This window comes from Cavia porcellus, unplaced genomic scaffold, assembly GCF_034190915.1.
Source record: "Cavia porcellus strain 051 isolate PalLab524CR breed Dunkin Hartley unplaced genomic scaffold, mCavPor4.1 scaffold_2, whole genome shotgun sequence".
Classification (NCBI taxonomy): domain Eukaryota; kingdom Metazoa; phylum Chordata; class Mammalia; order Rodentia; family Caviidae; genus Cavia; species Cavia porcellus.
Genome location: NW_026947485.1, coordinates 106,556,240 through 106,574,889, shown reverse-complemented (window position 1 = coordinate 106,574,889; position 18,650 = coordinate 106,556,240). Strand labels below are relative to the sequence as shown.

Here is an 18,650-nt window from a genome sequence, read left to right as displayed (position 1 = left end):
AAGGCCTGCCTCCAAAGGCGCGGTTATCTATGACAGGACAATGGATGGGCCCGGATCCAGTGGTCAGCTGGAACCGAGGCGCGGTTTGTGTTTTCCCACAGGAACCGGGACGAGAACCACTGTGGATACCGGAGAGACTGACACGGGCAACAAAGCCCTCGACTGAAGATCAGACCTGCCCTACTGGAGATCCATCACAGACCAACCAATAAGATGAATAGAAATAGCGGTAGCCCAAAATGGACAAGAAGATCCTCAGGCATATACATGGCTTGCTCAATTGGCCCACGACCGAGTCTAGATATGGCGGGCATCCCTCATTCTCCTCCATAAGGTGACAATACACAGCAGGGTAGGTGAGTCAATGACGGGTAAGAGCGTGCCTCCCCAGCACGACTCGACCTAAGCCAGGCCCTACCCCATCCTGCACGTAAGCCGCTGGACTGTTAGATGCTGCCCAGGTCTAAATTTCTCTCCGAGGGGATTTCTTTACGGAGAGGAAATGAGTACAAGCTTGTGTGCATCCAGGTTCCGTCCAGTTTGTGCCTGGCCCTAGAAAAAGGACGAGGGCCTCAGGGCCTTGGCAGACCATGGCATGGCCAACCAGGGTCTAAGCCAAGGACCTACGGTGGGCCTACACATAGGGCATAAGCCTCTGCACCCAGTCCAGGAAGGGCTACGATGCGCACATTCATAAAAAATAAAATAGGGGGAGATGTTGGGAGCCGCGTCTGTGATAGCTCGCCTTGTGCGGCGGACGTGCGGCCTGTGGTAAAGAGCAAAGCCTGAGGTAGATTGCCCCTCCCATCGAGCACGTTAGTTTCCTGCTTACCGCGTAAGCAACCCGCTCAACAATATAGTCTGCCTGGCAACTGATGATGTTAGCCAATCAGCTTGCCTTGCTTACTTTAACATGATTGGACACTGTACCCGTATATATACCGGTGCCACCCCTGGGTGGAAGAAGAAGCCAGGTAGAAGCCCAGAAATAAAAGCCCAAAAGGAGCCGCGGAGAGCGGACCGGTAGAGGCTTTGGGGCAGACTGAAGCACAAAAGGAGCCGCGGGGAGCGGACCAGAGGAGGCTTCAGCTGGGAGAACCCAGGGCAGGCTGTACGGAGAAGAAAAATAAAAAGAAAAGGTTGTCCACTACCAGACTTTGTCGTGTGTCCTTCCTGCCGGCCGGGAGCGGACATCGACATATATATATATATATATATATATATATATATATATATATATTTAATATAAATATATTTATTAGAATATATATTATTCAAGTTTGACTGACAGTGCAGGCCACAGCAGCTAGACTGATGGCAGCGGGGAGGTGGCACAAAGAAATGCAGTGCACTTCACAGCAACTTGACTGATCCCTGCACCACTGCACTCCAGCCGCTGCCTGTGGCACCTCCAGGCCGCTGACGAGACCTGTCGCCATGGGTCCAGGCTTGAGTGGGTGCCCACCGGCTGCCCCTGCCAATGACCCCGCTGTGGCCACCAACTCAGAAAAGAGGTGACGCAAAGTCTACCACTGCCACCATTATGCTTCAGACGCCAGCATGCAGAGGGGAGGTGATGCAAAGTAATACAGTGCAGGCCACAACACTTCACTGATAAGGAGGGGAAGGGACAGCATACACTGTCCCTGTCTGCAGCTCACTAGCACACTGCACTGGGAAGGGCCATCTAGCCAGAGTGCTTCAGAAGAACTGTAGCCAACAAAGAAAGAAACTGGGGCCTCCTGTAGGAAGCAAAAAAGATGGGAAGAGGAAGCAACAACAAAAAGTCCCCAGGGCCCAACCCTGAGAACATTGACCCAGGACAGGTAAATACAAAGGAGAATGAGAACAGCAAACATGCAATATCAGACACAGCACCAGTGGACATAAAAAGATATATTTGGGACCTCATTGAAGAATTCAAGAGTGAAATGTTTAGCCAAATAAAGCAAGATATAAGAAAATAATAAAAGAGATACTAAGCACCCCTCGAGTAGACACAGACAGAAGAAGGGAGGAACCCAAATAAGGGGGAGAACCATTTGATGAAGAATATAAAGAATATAGAATACGTGAAGCAGATTCAAAGAGATCACCAGGAAATTAACTGCTTTTTCTACTTCCCACAACAGAGTCAATTTGCCATTCCCACTATTTACTAACCAGGATAAACCAGTGCATTTAAAGACTTCATTTAAAAATGAGTTACCAGACATAGAATTTTGTGCTTGAAAAGCCCAGTAACATCAAACTGTGCTGTGCCTATTCTCTTTCTGGTCTCTGTCCCACCCTCATTACAAAAGGTTTGTGCACTAGGTCAGGAAGAAAATCTAGTGTACTGCAAGGAGTAGCACACAGAGGCATATTCTCCGACTGCAATACAATAAAGGTCATCATTGACACCATCTTGCTTTTTACATGTAATATTGGTTGTATAGATCAAAAGAAGGTGAAATTGCCTCTAAAGATGTACCAAAAGTACATATATTTTGATCATTGTTGAATCTGAGTGATGGTAGTTGGGATATGGTATACTTTTCTCACTATTTTTCCAACTTGGAAGCTTTCTCCACCTAGAGAATAACTCTTACATGTTTTGAAAAATACCTCATTTCTATGTCACAGATAAGAATGGAAATTAACAGCCAGCATGAGCAAGGAGAAATAGCCACACTTATCCCTGCGCACCTGCAGCCATCCAGATGTTTGCTTCCTGTGGGCAGCCAGCTCAAACAGGGAGAAACAGCCAGACTGGCTCCAGCATGCCTGCCACCATCAGGGTGCTGCTTTCCTGCAGGCAGCCAGCATGGGCAGGAAGAAACAGCCAGGTCCGACTCTGTGCATCTGTCACCACTGTAGGCATGCAGGGCTAAAAGAAGAAACAGCCCTGCCACCACGCACTCATGGCCATCCCTGAAGCCTTGGTGTAGCTACGTGGGTCTGGAAAAGACCATCTCCTGCCCCACTGCCTCCCCAGGAACCTGGGTTCATAGAAATCCAGGTGCCTGGCCCATCCCCCTACACTGCAGAGGGGTGATCAATGTGGAAAGTGCCTGGGACTCCACAACCAGCTTGTTGAGGGGAATCCAGGAAAATGTTAAGACAGAGAAGCAAATGTCAATCTCTCTTTTCCAAAATATCCTATGATGCCCACACATTTTTATTATAAAATAAGAAAAATATAATAAAGATTGCTGAGGATTTGAATATAGAGTAATAGGCAGAGGAAAACATCCAACATTTCAGTGGGTGGTAGTCTAAGAGAAACATGGCCTCCTGTCAACTACCCACTCCCTAGTAATGATGAAACAAAGCCTCGACCAGATGTTGATTTGGAAAAGTCTGTAATGATGCATGGAGATTCATACCATGTTCTTTCAAATGAAAGAGACAGGATATAAAATAGCATATACACCACAACTCCATATTTATTATAGTCTATGTGTGTGTGCAAATATGTATAGAAAAATATCCCAAAGATACAATAACATTAACAAATATTACTTCTGGTTAAGCTTAAACATGTCTTCCTTTTTTAACTTTCTCCTGTATACTTAATTCTCTTTTTTCTAATTTCAACAGAACAAAATTTGTAATTTTAATGAAAAACTCCCATGGTTATTTAGGTGCAGTATTTTTATATAGAAAGTAGAGAAACCTGGGGTTCATATGAATTAGGAGTACATGTCATGTTAAGGATTCGCTGGGTAAGGCTGAGGATTTAGCTCAGCAGCATAAGTGCTTGCCTGGCAAATGCAAAGTCATGAGTTCAATCCCTGGTACCAAAAAAAAAAAAAAGAAAGAAAGAAAGAAAGAAAGAAAGAAAGAAAGAAAGAAAGAAAGAAAGAAATAAAGAAAAAGAAAAGAAAAATGAATTTCCTAGGCAGGAATTCCCATGGTTAGTATGAATACTCACCTCAGTACAGATTGTCTTCCCCCAGTGCTAGCATAGGTAAACAAAGCACTCATAAAGAATTATGACCTTAATATTTGCAGCAGTTCCTCTTCCCCTGGAATCAGAGTAGCAGGCAAATAAAGAAAACATATTTAGAAGTCCATGCCCTGGTACATAGCCAGAATCACCCTCAAGATTCCACTGACAAACCACCCTTTGCCATCCTCCTGTGCAAAGCCCAGAGGCCCCAAGATTGCACTGCAAACTTTTGCACTTACCACCACTCAGATGCCCTTTCTAAACTTCCACAAGATATGAACTGTGTTTCCAAATAGAAAAATAGATACTTGCCACAACTCCTTTACCAATCAAGTAACAAAACTGTCCCTGTATATTTTTTTTCCAAAATTAGGTCTAATGATCAAAATAGTCACTGTATTCATCATTGATTGTGGGAGTCAACTTGTCCATTTCCTGAGTGCCTGCCTTATGCCTAGTGCAGGGATATTGGAGACCACTATGAAGCAGCTCTGAGAAGGATTTAAATTTTACTAATTGGCTTTCTATGTTTATCTGTGAGTCTGTCCTAGGCCTCGGCCCCTTGCCTGGTGACAGGAGATGATTCATAGTAAGTGAAACTCTATGAATCACTGATCCTGGCTGAGGCCTGTAGTGGCCTGTGATGACAGAGACACTTCAAAGGGCAAGATAAGACCACAGCTGTAGACACTTTGCTCAAACATCAGTTAAGTAGATAGAGACTGCAGCTTCAGGAATTATTCCTACAGTCTCACTTCTACCATGTCTTATGAAGATAAGATGATTCTCCTAAATTGACATAATTTATTACTTGGAGAAGTCTTTGAAGGACTCCCAAGGTCCTCTTCAGTTTTCCCACTCTTTGTTTTGACCTAATAAATATGGACAGTCCAGAAAAGTCTTTGTCTTAGCCTTCAGAGTCTTGAACTCAGCTAAAGGGTTTTGATCTTCCTGGAGCACTAAAATCATACCACTGTCTCATTTAGTTAAGCCTTCACCATACACTCGTTTGGAAGATTGGGGATCTAAGTTAGGACCCGATACAGGGATAACAGCATAAGACACTGATCTTTCCAGAAAATACTCTATAATCTAAAGAGAAAAAGTTAATAATGAAGAGAGGCAGAAACCCAACACAGAGGGTCAGACTAGCTAACAGATCACCATAGTTCTTTCTTTAAGATCAGCTCAGGACAAACCCCAGACTCTGAGAACAGAAGGAAGCATTGCTGCCAGGCCACAAATGAGGTGGGGCAGAGGGTCTCTTGGATCATCTGATGTTTTGTTTCAAAGAAGTCAGCTGCCACAAAATCATCATCCTGAGTCCCGAAAGTCATCATCATTTTGTCCATTGTGGCCAAATCATGCCAGTTCCCACTTCCTGCAGTCAGTCCTGCCAGTCACTTCTCAGTAGAAACAGAAAAGATGTGCATTACAAGGAGCTTTTCCTTTCAGGAACTTTCCCGAGGCCCAAAATTTCCTACATTGGATTCAGTTCTGATAGGGAAACACGTGGACAATATTATTGGAATGCTGGACAAAACAAAAGGAAGAGAAATCTTGGACCATTTCATTCTGCCCTGGAACATTTGGTGAGGGCTTTGTGAAACTTTCCTAACAAGGTGCTGAAAATTGCTAGCAAATCATTGTTAGAGACTCAGGTTACAGAAAAGAACTATTCTTCTACAATCTCAAACCTTCTTCATCTTCCCCAACATGCCAGCTATGCCTAAGGTGAAGACTATCTTTAGTTGTAAACATGCAAAGTCCCTGTCTTGCAGAACACACAGCTGGCAGGGTTTGTGGAAGGCTTGTGCCCACCTTTGGTGATTTCTTCAATTCATTAAGGGCTTGCTTTTCATAGTCACTTGGGACACTGCTTCAATCATACCATGTTTGAGAAGTTACAGACTTCCCCAAAGTCCAAGATGCAGCCATGTAAGAGTTATCCCCATTCAGTATCATGAAATATATCCTCAAAAAACAAGACTCAGCCTTTTAAGAAAGTTATGCCTTCAGCTGCGCCTGTTGTCTCTCTCCTTTCCCCAGCCACACACAGGGCCATGATGGCATTGTGTATATCCCACATCCTCTTATGTAATACAGCACAATATAGTATTAAAATTTTTTGAAACATTGTGTTGTGAATAAACTCATAAAAAGAGTCTTTCTGAAAGATCTACAACTTCTGAGTACCATTTGTATGTTTTCATGATCTGAACTTCTTTTAATCTAAACATTTTTCATCAGTTGGCAAGAACTACTTGCATGAATTCTACAAATTTTAATTTACCTGAAAATGACTTTTCTTAACTAAAATTTTTGAAAAGTTTTTTTTTCCAGAGATAAAATTATATATTATAGGGTTTTGTTGGTCTGCATTTTAATACAATAGTCATCATTCCATTGTCTTTCAGCTTTCATTGTTTCTGATGAGCAATTAACCTGTATTGATAGCATTACTATTCTATATACAACATGTCCTTTTTCTCTGGGCAATTTTATCTTGAGAAAATCTCTAAAGGTTCAAAAAATTATCAGAACTTATTATAATGTATAAATGCATTCAATAATGTTGCAGGGTACAAAATCAATGTATGAAAATCAATCTTAATTATCTGCATCAGTAGAAAATTGAAACCAATCTCACTTACAATACCAAAAACAAAAACCTAAGAATAAACTTAACTGGTAAAAGGTCTCTACAATGAGAACTATAAAATATTGATTGCAGAGGACACAAATATGACAACTTGTCCCACACTTAAAGATTGAAAGAATTAAAATTATTAGAACACCCAAATGGCCTAAAAGCATTCTTACAGATTCAGAACAATCTCTACAAAAATTCTAAGAGCATTTATCACAAATGTAGAAGGAAATTAAAAATTCGTATGTAATCACAAAAGACCCAAACAGCCAAAAGAATCTTTAGCAAATAAATAAATAAACAAATAAAACTGAAATAATTATACTACTTGATTTTAAAGTGTACCACAAAACTTTAATAACCAAAACAGTACTGTGTTAACAAAAGCCAGACACATTAACCAATAGAACAGAATAGAGTCCAAACATGTCCATGAATATATCCTACAGACTTTTTGACAAAAGATGCCAATAAAACACACTCAGGAAAGAAAAATATGTTCAATGATAGAAAGAAACTGAATACCAAGAAATAAAATTGCATACCTATTACTCATCATATAAAGAAAACCAATCCAGAATGCATTCAAGAAATAAATGTAAGATATAGAATCTTGAAAGGACTAGAAGAAAATGCAGAAGAAAAGTTTTATTTATGACCTTTAGCAGTTAGATTATGGGTTTTGGATTTCTTGCACCCAATTTTACCTAAAGTTATTAAATCTGTACACTGACATTTTTTCCAACTATGGAAAATTAAGCTACTATTTCTTTAAATATTTTCAGGTATCTTATTTATTTCTCTTCACCTTCAGACATCTCAATTATACACTGATTAGATTTCCTGATTCCCATATATCCCAGGGACTGTGTTCATTTTGTTCATATTTTATGAATGTTTTATTTTGATAGCTTCTTTTGATATTTCTTCAGGGTTGCTGGACCATTCTTTTTTCCCTAACTTTCTAGTCACCCTATCTGGTGAACTTTTTACTTTAAAAGATTATGTTAGCTTTTGTTGAAAATTTTTATTTTTCTATTGGGATTCATCATCTGTTCATAATTAAAAGCATATTTTAAATTAAGTCCTTGAAAATCTTTACAATACCTACTTTAAAGTAATTATTTTGATTATTCCAATATCTTGATAATCCCAGTTTCTCCAAATATATCTTTGAGTCACATTTTGCTATTTTACTGCTTATTTAATAATATATTATTAGACATTGTCAGTGATACTTCATAAATGTAATGATTTTGTGACTTTCCCCTTAAAAGTGAAAAAAATTTCTTCTGACAGTTAATTATTAATGAATCTAAAGAGAACAATTTTACAATTTGTCAGAGAACTGTGTTACACTGGTTAAAACATAGCTGGCTTTGGTTTTGAATTTAGTCTTAAGGTAAATGCCTTAATTTTACCTAAAAGATTTTAGTGATGCAGTGTGAACATTGGTGAGTTACAGTGAAGATTTCAAGGTGTTAACCAAGCCCCTATCAATAAGTGGGACACAATTTCAAATAATCTCTCTCATTCTGGGAAGTAGCCAACATATCTATTTATGTCTCTTTCCATATGTTGATTTTCCCCTTATCACCTTTGAGTGTCTACTGCTGAATTATCAGCCCATGACTAGAATCTCTTGGATCCTAATGTTCTCTATTCTTTCTGAAATGCTTGTCCTTAGATCCCTCCTCCCATTGTGGCATCTTTGCTTTTGACTTCGGAACAAGACTGTGGCTTGACCATGACTTCTAGCTGCCTTAGGCAACCTGATCAAGAATTTACTCAGGGGAAATCTTTATACAGACTCAAACTGGTAAGATCTAACTCTTTATAACTTCTCAATTGTTTCAATCAAACTCCAGTACTTAAAATTTCTGTGGCTATTAAAAATACTTTTTATTGGACTTCCGGGAGAACATGGTGGATAGATAGCAGCAGCTATGGAGTCTCTCTGAGATACCCCACTTAAAATCCAGGAATGGTGCAGGGTGAGAAGTCCTAAGCAAGGGGAGATATACCCTGCTGACCCAGGAATGAACGAAGAGAAACCAACTGGAAACGCAATCCCGGTGCTATAACAGGAACAGATAAGGTCTCAGCGTGGAAGCTGGAGCCCACGCCACTGGAAGCCGCAACTGGAATTTCCTGCAGCCGCTGCTGTGTCCCAATAGGCACGGCAAGGAGAGAGGCATGAAAGCTCTGAGAGTGGGAAGCAGTGAATGGAGTTGAGAGCAGGACTGGCCAGGACCCCTGCATCGACCTGCGGTGAGTGAGCAGATTAGGGACCCTTCCATAGAGAAGGAGGCTTCAGCAAAAGGCATACTGGGAAGGGGCAGACTAGCCAGAACAGCACATTGCAGTGTCCTTAGTTGCATATTCCCCTCTCAAGAGAGATTGGTGGGGAGTGCCTGGCATGGGTGTCACCACTGACTTAAGACCCAGTAGGCTAGCCCAAACCAGGTCCCAGCGCTTGGAGGTGCACCCTAGCAGTAAAGCCTTTGGTAGGTTGACCTGGAGGGGGAGGCCAAGCATAGGCTGCCCAGGTCTGTATCTCCCTAGTACACTGCAGTGGGCGGGAACACCTAGCCAGCACAATTCAAACAAACTGTAACTGACAAAGAAAAAAACTAGGCCTCCTATATATGCTTATATGGAAGGAACAAAAAGTATGGGAAGAGGGAGCAACAAGAAAGGGTCCTCGGCCCTCAATCCAGAGAAACATGCAACATCAGACACGGCACCAATAGACATAAAGCGATATCTCCAGAGCCTCATAGACGAGTTCAAAAATGAAACTATTAATGACCTAAAGCAAGATATAAATAGAATAGTTAGAGAAATGCTAAGCACCGCTCAAGAAAAAACAGATGGTGGAATGGAAGAACACAAAAAAAGGGAGAACTGTTTGATGGAGAAAATAGAGAAAACATAGAATATGAGAAGCAGGTTCAAAGAGATTACCAGGAAACTAAAAACTCTATCAAAAGCTGGCAAAACAGCTTGAAAGAAACTAAGGATAGATTATCTGAACTGGAGGGCAGATTTGTAATGTGGGAGCATGAAACAAAAAACTTCTTAAAAATAATAAGGAAACAAACAGCAATAATACAAAGGCTAGAAGATGATAAGAGAATCTATAACTTAAGAATTAAGAACATAAAAGAAGAAGTAGGGACGCAAACAAATGGACTACAAAAGCTATTCGCAGAAATAATCCAAGAGAATTTCCCTAATTTAGCAAAAGGTAAAGATACTCAGATGTATGAGGCATACAGGACACCAGCCATCTACAACCAAACAGAGCTACACCCAGGCATACAATAATCAAAATTTCAGGAATCCAATATAAGAACAGAATATTAAAAGCCGTCAGAGACAAGAAACAGATCACTTACAAGGGAACACCCATCAGAATTACGGCAGACTTCTCTGCATAAACCATCAAATCATGAAGAGCGTGGGGGGAAATAATTCAAGCTTTGAAAGATAATAACCTCCAACCAAGATTGTTATATCCTGCACAACTGTCCCTGGAAATTGATGGAAAAACAAAGTGCTTCCAGGATAAAGAGGAACTAGGGGAATTTGCAACCACCAATTCAACTCTACAGAGAATACTGCAGCATATTCTAAAGAAGGAAAATACCAAGATTCCAGAAATAGTGGCAGAGAGGCCACAATGAATGGAGCAGAAAGCGAAATGAAGAAGACAAACTGACAACAAATGACAGAACTCAACAGAAATGAGGCAGAGAAGATTGGATGGTAGGAACAGCTATTTTGGAGAAACAAGACATTATAATAGCTAGTGCTGATTTAGTATCATCTTGTTTTGAAGTCCCATCAAGCTTTTATTCTTCTGTCTCCATCGGTCTTAACAGATTGTATCTTATTGGATTATACTATATGTGATAATATAAGCAAAAACTTTTAATTACAAGGAGATTATACAGAAACCATTGTTCATTTTCTGTTAGTTGGTTCTAAAATTGCTGTAATAATGTCATTCTCTTCAATGGTTTTACATTGTCTGGATATGTTTGGTGCTACAGTATATGAAATTATACTCAAAGATTTCAAGGAAAGACACACTATGGTAACTACTTTTACGTCAGGATATCTTGTAGTGAAACACTATTTTGCTTAAATGGTTATGTTTTGACCTGTGCTGTTTTGTTGTTATGCCCTCTTTTATTTCAATCTCCTTTTTTAAATTATTTACTTTTTTATTTTTATCTTTTTAATTAAGGGAAAATAAAAAATTGCAGGATACATTATAGTAACCGACTTTGATTTCCTATTAACTTGATTTGAAACCCTGTATTGCCCTCACTATCTTGTTTTGACTGATTTTCCCCTTATTTTGCTTAGCTTGATAGTACCAAGTTCGAAAATATAGGCAACAACTGTGAAGACAATAAGATTCATTAAGACGCCCATTCTGGTTTGACTATTATCTTCTTTTAAAGTCCTGTAATGTCTCCAATATTTTGGTTGTACTCTTTACTGTTTTTGTTCAATTTTATTATAACTGATGACATAGGCAATTCTTCTTAAGATAGCAAGAGGCAGCATGGTAAACATTGTTGATCACCTAGTATTTTGTTTTTACATTATCTATTTTTCCATCCTTTTGATTTGACTGACTCTGTTCTGATATGTCGCATTTGGTTTTACCCTCTCTCTTCAAAAAAATTAATAAGAACTGTGGGAGTAATAAAACCCAAAATGTGTAATTGTCATTGTACAAAAGAAAAGAAAGTGCTCTAAAGTTATAACTGCATATATGTTTAAATGTGTAAGATAGATAACCATATTACTGAGTTTTGTTGGATCATTGAACAAAACTGTTGCAGTGTCACTGTTTGAAAGTCCACTTTATATGCTTTAATTTTGTAACTTGAACAACTATTTCTAAGATGACAATATGTAATCTATTAACTAGTGATTTCTTACTGTTTATTTTTAAAATTTTGTATTACTTGTACCCTTTTTCTGTTTTTTTTCTTTTTCTCCTTAAATAAAATTTAAAAAATACTTTTTATTTTGAACTTTTGTTTAGGAAGACTAAAATAATATTAATCTCTTTTTTTGTAAGTATTCTATAATATCCATACATTTTTACCTAAAGTAAAAATGTACAATACAAGAATTTGTACAGAGGAAGATATCCAATATTTCAGATGGTGGTAGTCTCAGGTGAATGAGGTCCACTGACAATTGCACACCATGACACTCATGAAATGCAAAACCTTCCGTAGGTATTGATTTGAAAATGTCTATAATGACCCATGAAATACCAAACCATGTTCTTTCAACTGAAAGAGAAAGAACAAAAAAGTGACATGTATATTGTAACCCTATGTGTTAAAAATATTCAGACAAATTTCAGATAAAAAAGGCTAAAAGACCTAGGAATATTTACAACTTAAGTGTTTACCCTGAGCATCATTAGAGAAGCACATTTGTTTACATTTAGACGATCATTCAGTCAGATGTCATTTTAACCCATCAATTCTTGAATTGAATAAATTTTACAATATTGTTATTTGATATTTCCTGTTACATTATGTTATAAACCTTAACAAAGATATGCAGTTTTGGTCATCCTGTATTTGAATAATTGAACTGATAAGAGGTTAACAAATGCTACTTATAAATGGTACTACAAGGGTTTTGCTTTTCGATTGTCTCCTTTATACATATTTCCCTTTTCTACTTTCAATAGAATAAAATATATACTTGCAGTGAGAAGAAAATCCCCAGGTTCTTCTTTAGGTTATTGTTACACACAAAGCAAGAGAAACAGGTGTGCATATGAGTTACAAGTGCAAGCCTTAAGGATTCCTGGTAGGGGTCCAGTATGGTTGAGATGGATGCTCCTGTTTCCTGCATCCACCCCTGACAGTTACTTCTCAGCAAAAATAGTAAAGATATGAGTCACAAGGACCCTTTCTTCCCATGGATTCCCTGGGGGTGGGGGCAAATTGTTTTCATCCTGAGTTAGTGCTGACAGGAAAGCAGCTGGATGAAAATCTGTGACCATATCACACTGCTCCACAGCATGTTCACATCATGGACATGGCAAGAGCCTTGTCAAGCACCATCCAAGGTGCTAAAAATTGATAATAGACCATTCTTGGAGACTTTGTTTACAGGAAAGAACTATCCTTCTAAAATCTCCATCCTCCTTCATCTTCCCAAGCAACCTGAACACATGCCAGCTATCACTAAGGCAAAGACCACACTTATCTGTAAACATGTAGGACAGCCATAGTGGTGTTTCTCCAGAGCCCCTGCCTTGTGGAAAACAGAGACAGAAGGGCTGCTGAAAAGGTTATGCCCATCTCTGGAGATTTCTTAAATTCATTTAGTGCTCATCTTTCACAGAAACATGGGACACCCCCTCAATCACACCATGTTAGAGAAGTCATGGCTTCCTCAAAGTCCAAAATACAGCACTGTCAAAATGGTTTCCACTCAGTTCCACAGAATATGTCCTCAAAAATCAGGAATCAGCCTTTTATGAAAGCTATACCCTCAGTCATACCCACCATATCCCAGACACACACTGGGCCACCATGAGGTTGCTGATGTCTGGCCAGGCTCAGCTGCAGAAGAGAAGTCTCCTGAGTGCAACTTTGACATCCTTGTTTCTCAGAGTGTAGATGAGGGTATTCAGGGTGGGTGCCACAGATGTGTAGATGACCGATACCACCTTGTCCTTGTTCAGGGCATAGCTGGACGCAGGACGGATGTAGGTGTAAATGACAGTGGAGTAGTACATGCTGACCACTAGCAAGTGGGAGGAGCAGGTGGAGAAGGCTCTCCACTTGCCTTTGGCAGACCGAATGTGAAGGATGCTGTTGACAATGAAGCCATAGGAGAGAACTGTCACAGAGAAGTTCCCCACAGCCAGGAGTAAATCTGCTGCAAAGGCCATGGCCTCATTCAGGTGAGTTGGGGAGCAGGAGAGTTTCAGAAGAGGAGGGATCTCACAAAAGAAATGTTCAACTATGTTGGACTTGCAGAACTGCAGACCCATGGTGAGGCAGCTGTTGATTGAGGTGTTGGTGAGGCTGATGGCCCACACAACCCCAGCTAGGAATGCACACATGTGTGGTCCCATCAATGCACTATAGTGCAATGGCTGGCAGATGGCCACGTAGCGGTCATAGGCCATGGCTGAGAAAAGCAGCAGCTCGGCCCCCATTGACCACGTAAAGAAGAAGAGCTGTGCCATGCAGCCCCTGTAGGAGATGGTCTTGCTTGCTACCATGATGCTTAGCAGCTTGGGCAGGATGGTGGAGGTGCAGAGGATGTCCACCAGGGCTAGATTAACCAGAAAAAAGTACATGGGGGTGTGCAGAGCTGGGCTGGCACTAATGGCCACCACAATGAGCAGGTTTCCTGAAAGAGCAGCTGTGTAGAGGAAGAGGAAGGCAAAAAAGAGCAGCGTTTGTAGGCTAGGCCCAAGGGAAAATCCCAAGATGAGGAATTCAGTGACCAGTGTCTGGTTCAGCCCAGTACTGTGTGTGAACTGTGGATCCATTGGGGAAACTGCATTGCCTTACTGGCTGTACATGTTTTGTACAGCCAAAGTCCTGTGATTTTAGCTTATTCTAAAAAGAACAAAAAGTCAACACTACATTGTCTGGCCGCATCCAAGCCATACCATTGGTGAGAGGGTCTTTGCAAGTGACTTGTTCACTGGTCATCAGATCATTGTCCCTCCCAGCTGGGATGCCACTGGAGCTGGAGGAGCAGGACCACTGCAGAGACCAAGACCCCTCTTCCACTGCAGCCTGGCTATTCCTCTCCTATGCAGCCCCAACACACACACACACACACACACACACACACACACACACACACACACTTACTTGGATCACAGCCAAAGCTCTGAAGCTGCTTATAAAGACACAAGATGAACTTTAAACAGTGTAATCACATGGTCATGTGTACCAACTTCCAAAAATCCAGATAACAGTAGATTGTTTCAATGTTTAAACAAATTATTCTTTAAACTTAAAGTTACTAGTGCTTGTTTTCAAATTTTCTGATTTAGATTTCATCTTACCTCTGGTCTGCCACCGTGGTAATGTTTGGGAAACATACAACCTTCCCAGATTTACATTAAGGACATGTCCTTGTCCATCTGGCCACAGAGTAACAGATCTGTATATCACCCAGGGAAGTACTGATACATTTTAACTGGCATCTGCTGCATTTAAGGAAGAGACAGAAAGAACCTAACACAAACAGGTGGTATGCTGCAATTTGGTCATATTGCTCTTTTGGGTTTTTCACATAATTAGAAAAATCTCATCCTCAAAAAAAGAAACCAGCCAATGGAGTCACACTTGGTCATAAAATAAAATGAAAATCTTCACCATTTTCAAAACATTGTCATATATATATATATATATATATATATATATATATATATATATATATTCAGCATCCCATTACAGCAGGTGCTTACAAAAGATGTTAAATTTATTTCTGGAATTCCTGTTGTCCTTCGAAGAAATCCTCTTTTACTACCATGAAAAAAATATAAGGTCATCAGCTTTTATTAGGAAACTTGTTTTAAAATAAAAACTAAAAAGGGTAGAGTGAGTGATATTTGTATGAGTGAAGAAGGTAAGATGCTTGTGATCAGGACCACAGGTTTATATAATCTGTAATACCCAAAGACAAGTGATTACTATGAAGGGCCATGGGCCTGCAGGGACCAATTAGGCAAATCCACCTGCTGCATGTAGGGAAACTATACCTGTACTCAGGAGCCCCTGGAGAAGCTGACCAGTGCGTGGGACATATCCATTCTCTTCACTGGAGTTTGTCAAGACTGGTGCTGCTTGGCTGGGGCAGGGCTGCTGCTATGCACTGCTACCCAAATACTGGCTGTCCAGCAGCCATATCTGTGACTGTGATTCTTGACACCTGTGTGCGCCAAAGCCAGAACTCCTGATCCTCCTCTGTCACTGCAGTATGGGGTCCAACCACTTGTGTATTCATTAGAAATTTGTTAATTACAGCCAATCACCAGGTCCCAGATGGGCTGCATGAATTCAGAGCTGGGCTAGCCTTTCTATCCCATCAACCAGCAAAAGACATGGCCAGCACATTTGTCAGGGAGGCTGCAGTGGTGGTTGTGGGAGTGCTGCCCATTCCTTTCATATACCTAGCTCCCTTCTGACCCTCTGTACAAGGACAGAAGTACAGGTGCTGAGGCCACATCACGGCCTGTGAGAAGAGGGACATGTATTCATGTTCCTATCCCAGGGCCTGTAGCAATGAACAGTTGATATAAGACTGGGAATCTAGCCTCCTGGGCCCGGACAACCTGATGCTTCTGAGATCTCTGAGAGTGAACACTGATGGTTGGCTCATTCACCTTCCCTAACTGCTCTTTTTGATGCTCCCCTATAATTAGTTCTCATACCCAGTACTCATCTCAAAATCAACCCCCGAAGGCACTCTTCTGAATCATGCTAGTGGTGACTGATACGAGTCAGGGGACAAACAGCTGATAATTCTCTGAGACAGTAACACAAGTGGAAGTGCACATTACAGGTAATGATGAACTGGAGGAGAAAGAGTTTTGTGGGCCGCCTTTTCCCTACAGGGGATGTTGCATGGTTTTTCAAGAGTGAAACCCTAGCAACTCCAGGATCTTTTACAAGGGCCTCTGCTCTCACATTGCATCTGTCTGGGAGTCATGGCAAGACAGATGTGAGTTTCTCCTCCCCTGTTTTCACAATCTCCTCCTTCCTGGCAGTGTCTCTTCATCTGTCTCCTTTTAGGACCATGGATGAGGGCAACATGGGATACATTTAGCTTATAGCAACTGCCAATTTGGCTATTTTGTATCACTGTAAATAAAAGCTGACACCTATGGTTTTGAAGTCTCAATCAAATATATAGTCCTAAAATTACCACAAAACTATAAGTAAAATGTGCAGTCTAGCATCAAACTTCCCTGGAAGAACACATGCATGCTACTCTTTCAACAGATGATCACTGAATACATGTCACAGGTGCCTGATATCCTGCAGCATTGTGCTCTGTGCAAATAAGGCACAAGGCATCTTCTCAGACACAGTGCCTACATTTTAGTGCAGGGAACATTCATTGCTCTACTAGCATTTATTAACTGCCTACTGTATACCAATTGTTGTAGACGTTGGCTATTGTCCTGAGTCAAAAGATGAAGCGGTAAAATATAAAAGTAAATAATAAAATAGTAAGCATAAAAGATAATCAAAATGCCTTCAGATAATGACCCTTCATATAGAGGAAATGAACAGAATAATGTGATGTGACTCCTGGAGGAAAACTCTCAGATCAGGGTAAAGAAGGTGGACAGGTATCATTTCATCTGAGATCTGAATTTCAAGGTTCTAGTCCAGTGACAGAAGCAGCAGTGAGGACCATCAGTCATGTTTGATGGACAGAAAGCTGACGGAGTTGGGAAGGGAGAGAGGAGTCAGGAAACAAGACTACAAAGGGAAACTACATTATATAGGACCTTGGAGAATTGGTGTGGAGTCTGATTTGGTGCATGGTGTAAAAGTAATCAATTTCTCTGTCTGCATTTTAGATGTTAAGCTGTGGAAATGGAGAAAGATCACCAGGGAAGTGACTTGCTTACTTCAAACACTTGCTCTCTAGGTCAAGACTTCTTTGTCTCCCTGCTATATAGGAGGTATAGAACATTCATGCCCAGGTTCTCTCCAGCTTCCCTAGGTGCTCCCCAGGACCATATTGTGCACAAGAATGTAGAAGCGGCTGTGCCCTGAGCTGGGCCCTTGTGCATGAATTTGTTCACAGCCATACTTACCAGGGAAATCTGCCTGGACCAGGATAGAGCTGGTTCCAGCTGACTCAGATTTTTTGTAGAAGCAGACTCTGAAAACCATCGGTCTGGAGCACAAGCTACCCCCAGGATGTGGACAAGGATCTCTTATCCCACAGGACTCTCCAGCAGCACTGCTGATGCGTACCATATGTAGAAGTGGTTACCTCACCCATAGAATCAGGAAACATTGGGTCAAACTTATAGACAAGGGTTTGCTTGCTGAAGGACCTTTCAGAATCTAGTTATTACTGTCTCTCCAAGAGTTTGACAGAGAAATGAACACTTTTTTCTAAGGTTTCTGGTCACAACTTTGCCTTTTATTGGACAGTTTCCATCTAGTCTACTTAGAAGTCAATCTAGGGCTAGACATTGGCTTTCTGTGGCATGGCCCTGGGAAGGAGTGAGAGGAAAGAAAACAAGGCTTTCAGAGTCAGCCTGATGTCTCGGCTCAAGTGTGAGGAGGGGGATCTGAGGAAGCAGCCCTCAGGGTTCTGCTCTGCACCCCATACATGGTTTCTCAATAACAGCCATTCTTTCTGGGTCAAGGTGGAATCTTTGTATCTCTCCAATAACCAGTGATGTTGAACATTTTTTCATGTATTTATCTTCTGTTCATATTTCTTCATTTGACAAGTGTGTATTCATCTCAGATGCCCAAGTTTGGGTCTTTAAATCTGACAGAACTGACTTTTTTGAGTTCTTTGTGTGTTCTTGATAGTAATCCTTTGTCTGAGGAACAGCTGGCAAACATTTTCTCCAACTTTATGGGTTGTCTCTTCACAGTGTTGGTAGTTTCTCTTGCTGTACAAAGCTTTTCAAATAAGATGAGATCTCAGTTGTTGATTCTTTGTGATAGTTCCCAGGCAATTGGAATTTTGTTCAGAAAATCTTTATATACACCTATGTCTTCAAGAGTTTTACCTACTCTGTCTTCCAGAAGATTTGATATTTTTGTTCAAATATTAAGATCTTTGAACCATCTGAGTTTAGCTTAGTGCATGGTGAAAGATATGGGTCAAGTTGTACTCTCCATCATGTGTAGAGCCAGTTTTTCCAGCACCATTTATTAAAGAGGTGATCTTTCTTCCAGTGCATGTTTGGCACCTTTGTCAAAGATAAGATGGCTTAGTATATCTGGAGTTGTTTAAGCATCTTCCAACTTGTTCCATTGATCTTTGGGTGTGTTTTTTGCC

General features: G+C 40.7%; 1 protein-coding gene across 1 annotated transcript; it reads right to left on the bottom strand.

The window, feature by feature from the left end:
• Window positions 1-13,197: 13,197 nt before the first annotated feature.
• LOC100722404 (olfactory receptor 13G1-like) lies at window positions 13,198-14,142 on the bottom strand. The gene has a single exon (XM_003479578.2). The coding sequence runs from the start codon at window positions 14,140-14,142 to the stop codon at window positions 13,198-13,200; it is 945 nt and encodes a 314-aa protein (XP_003479626.2).
• Window positions 14,143-18,650: the final 4,508 nt, after the last annotated feature.

Coding starts and splice junctions, on each gene's coding strand:
- LOC100722404 (XM_003479578.2), bottom strand. CDS start 14,142: ATGGATCCACAGTTCACACACAGTACTGGGCTGAACCAGACACTGGTC.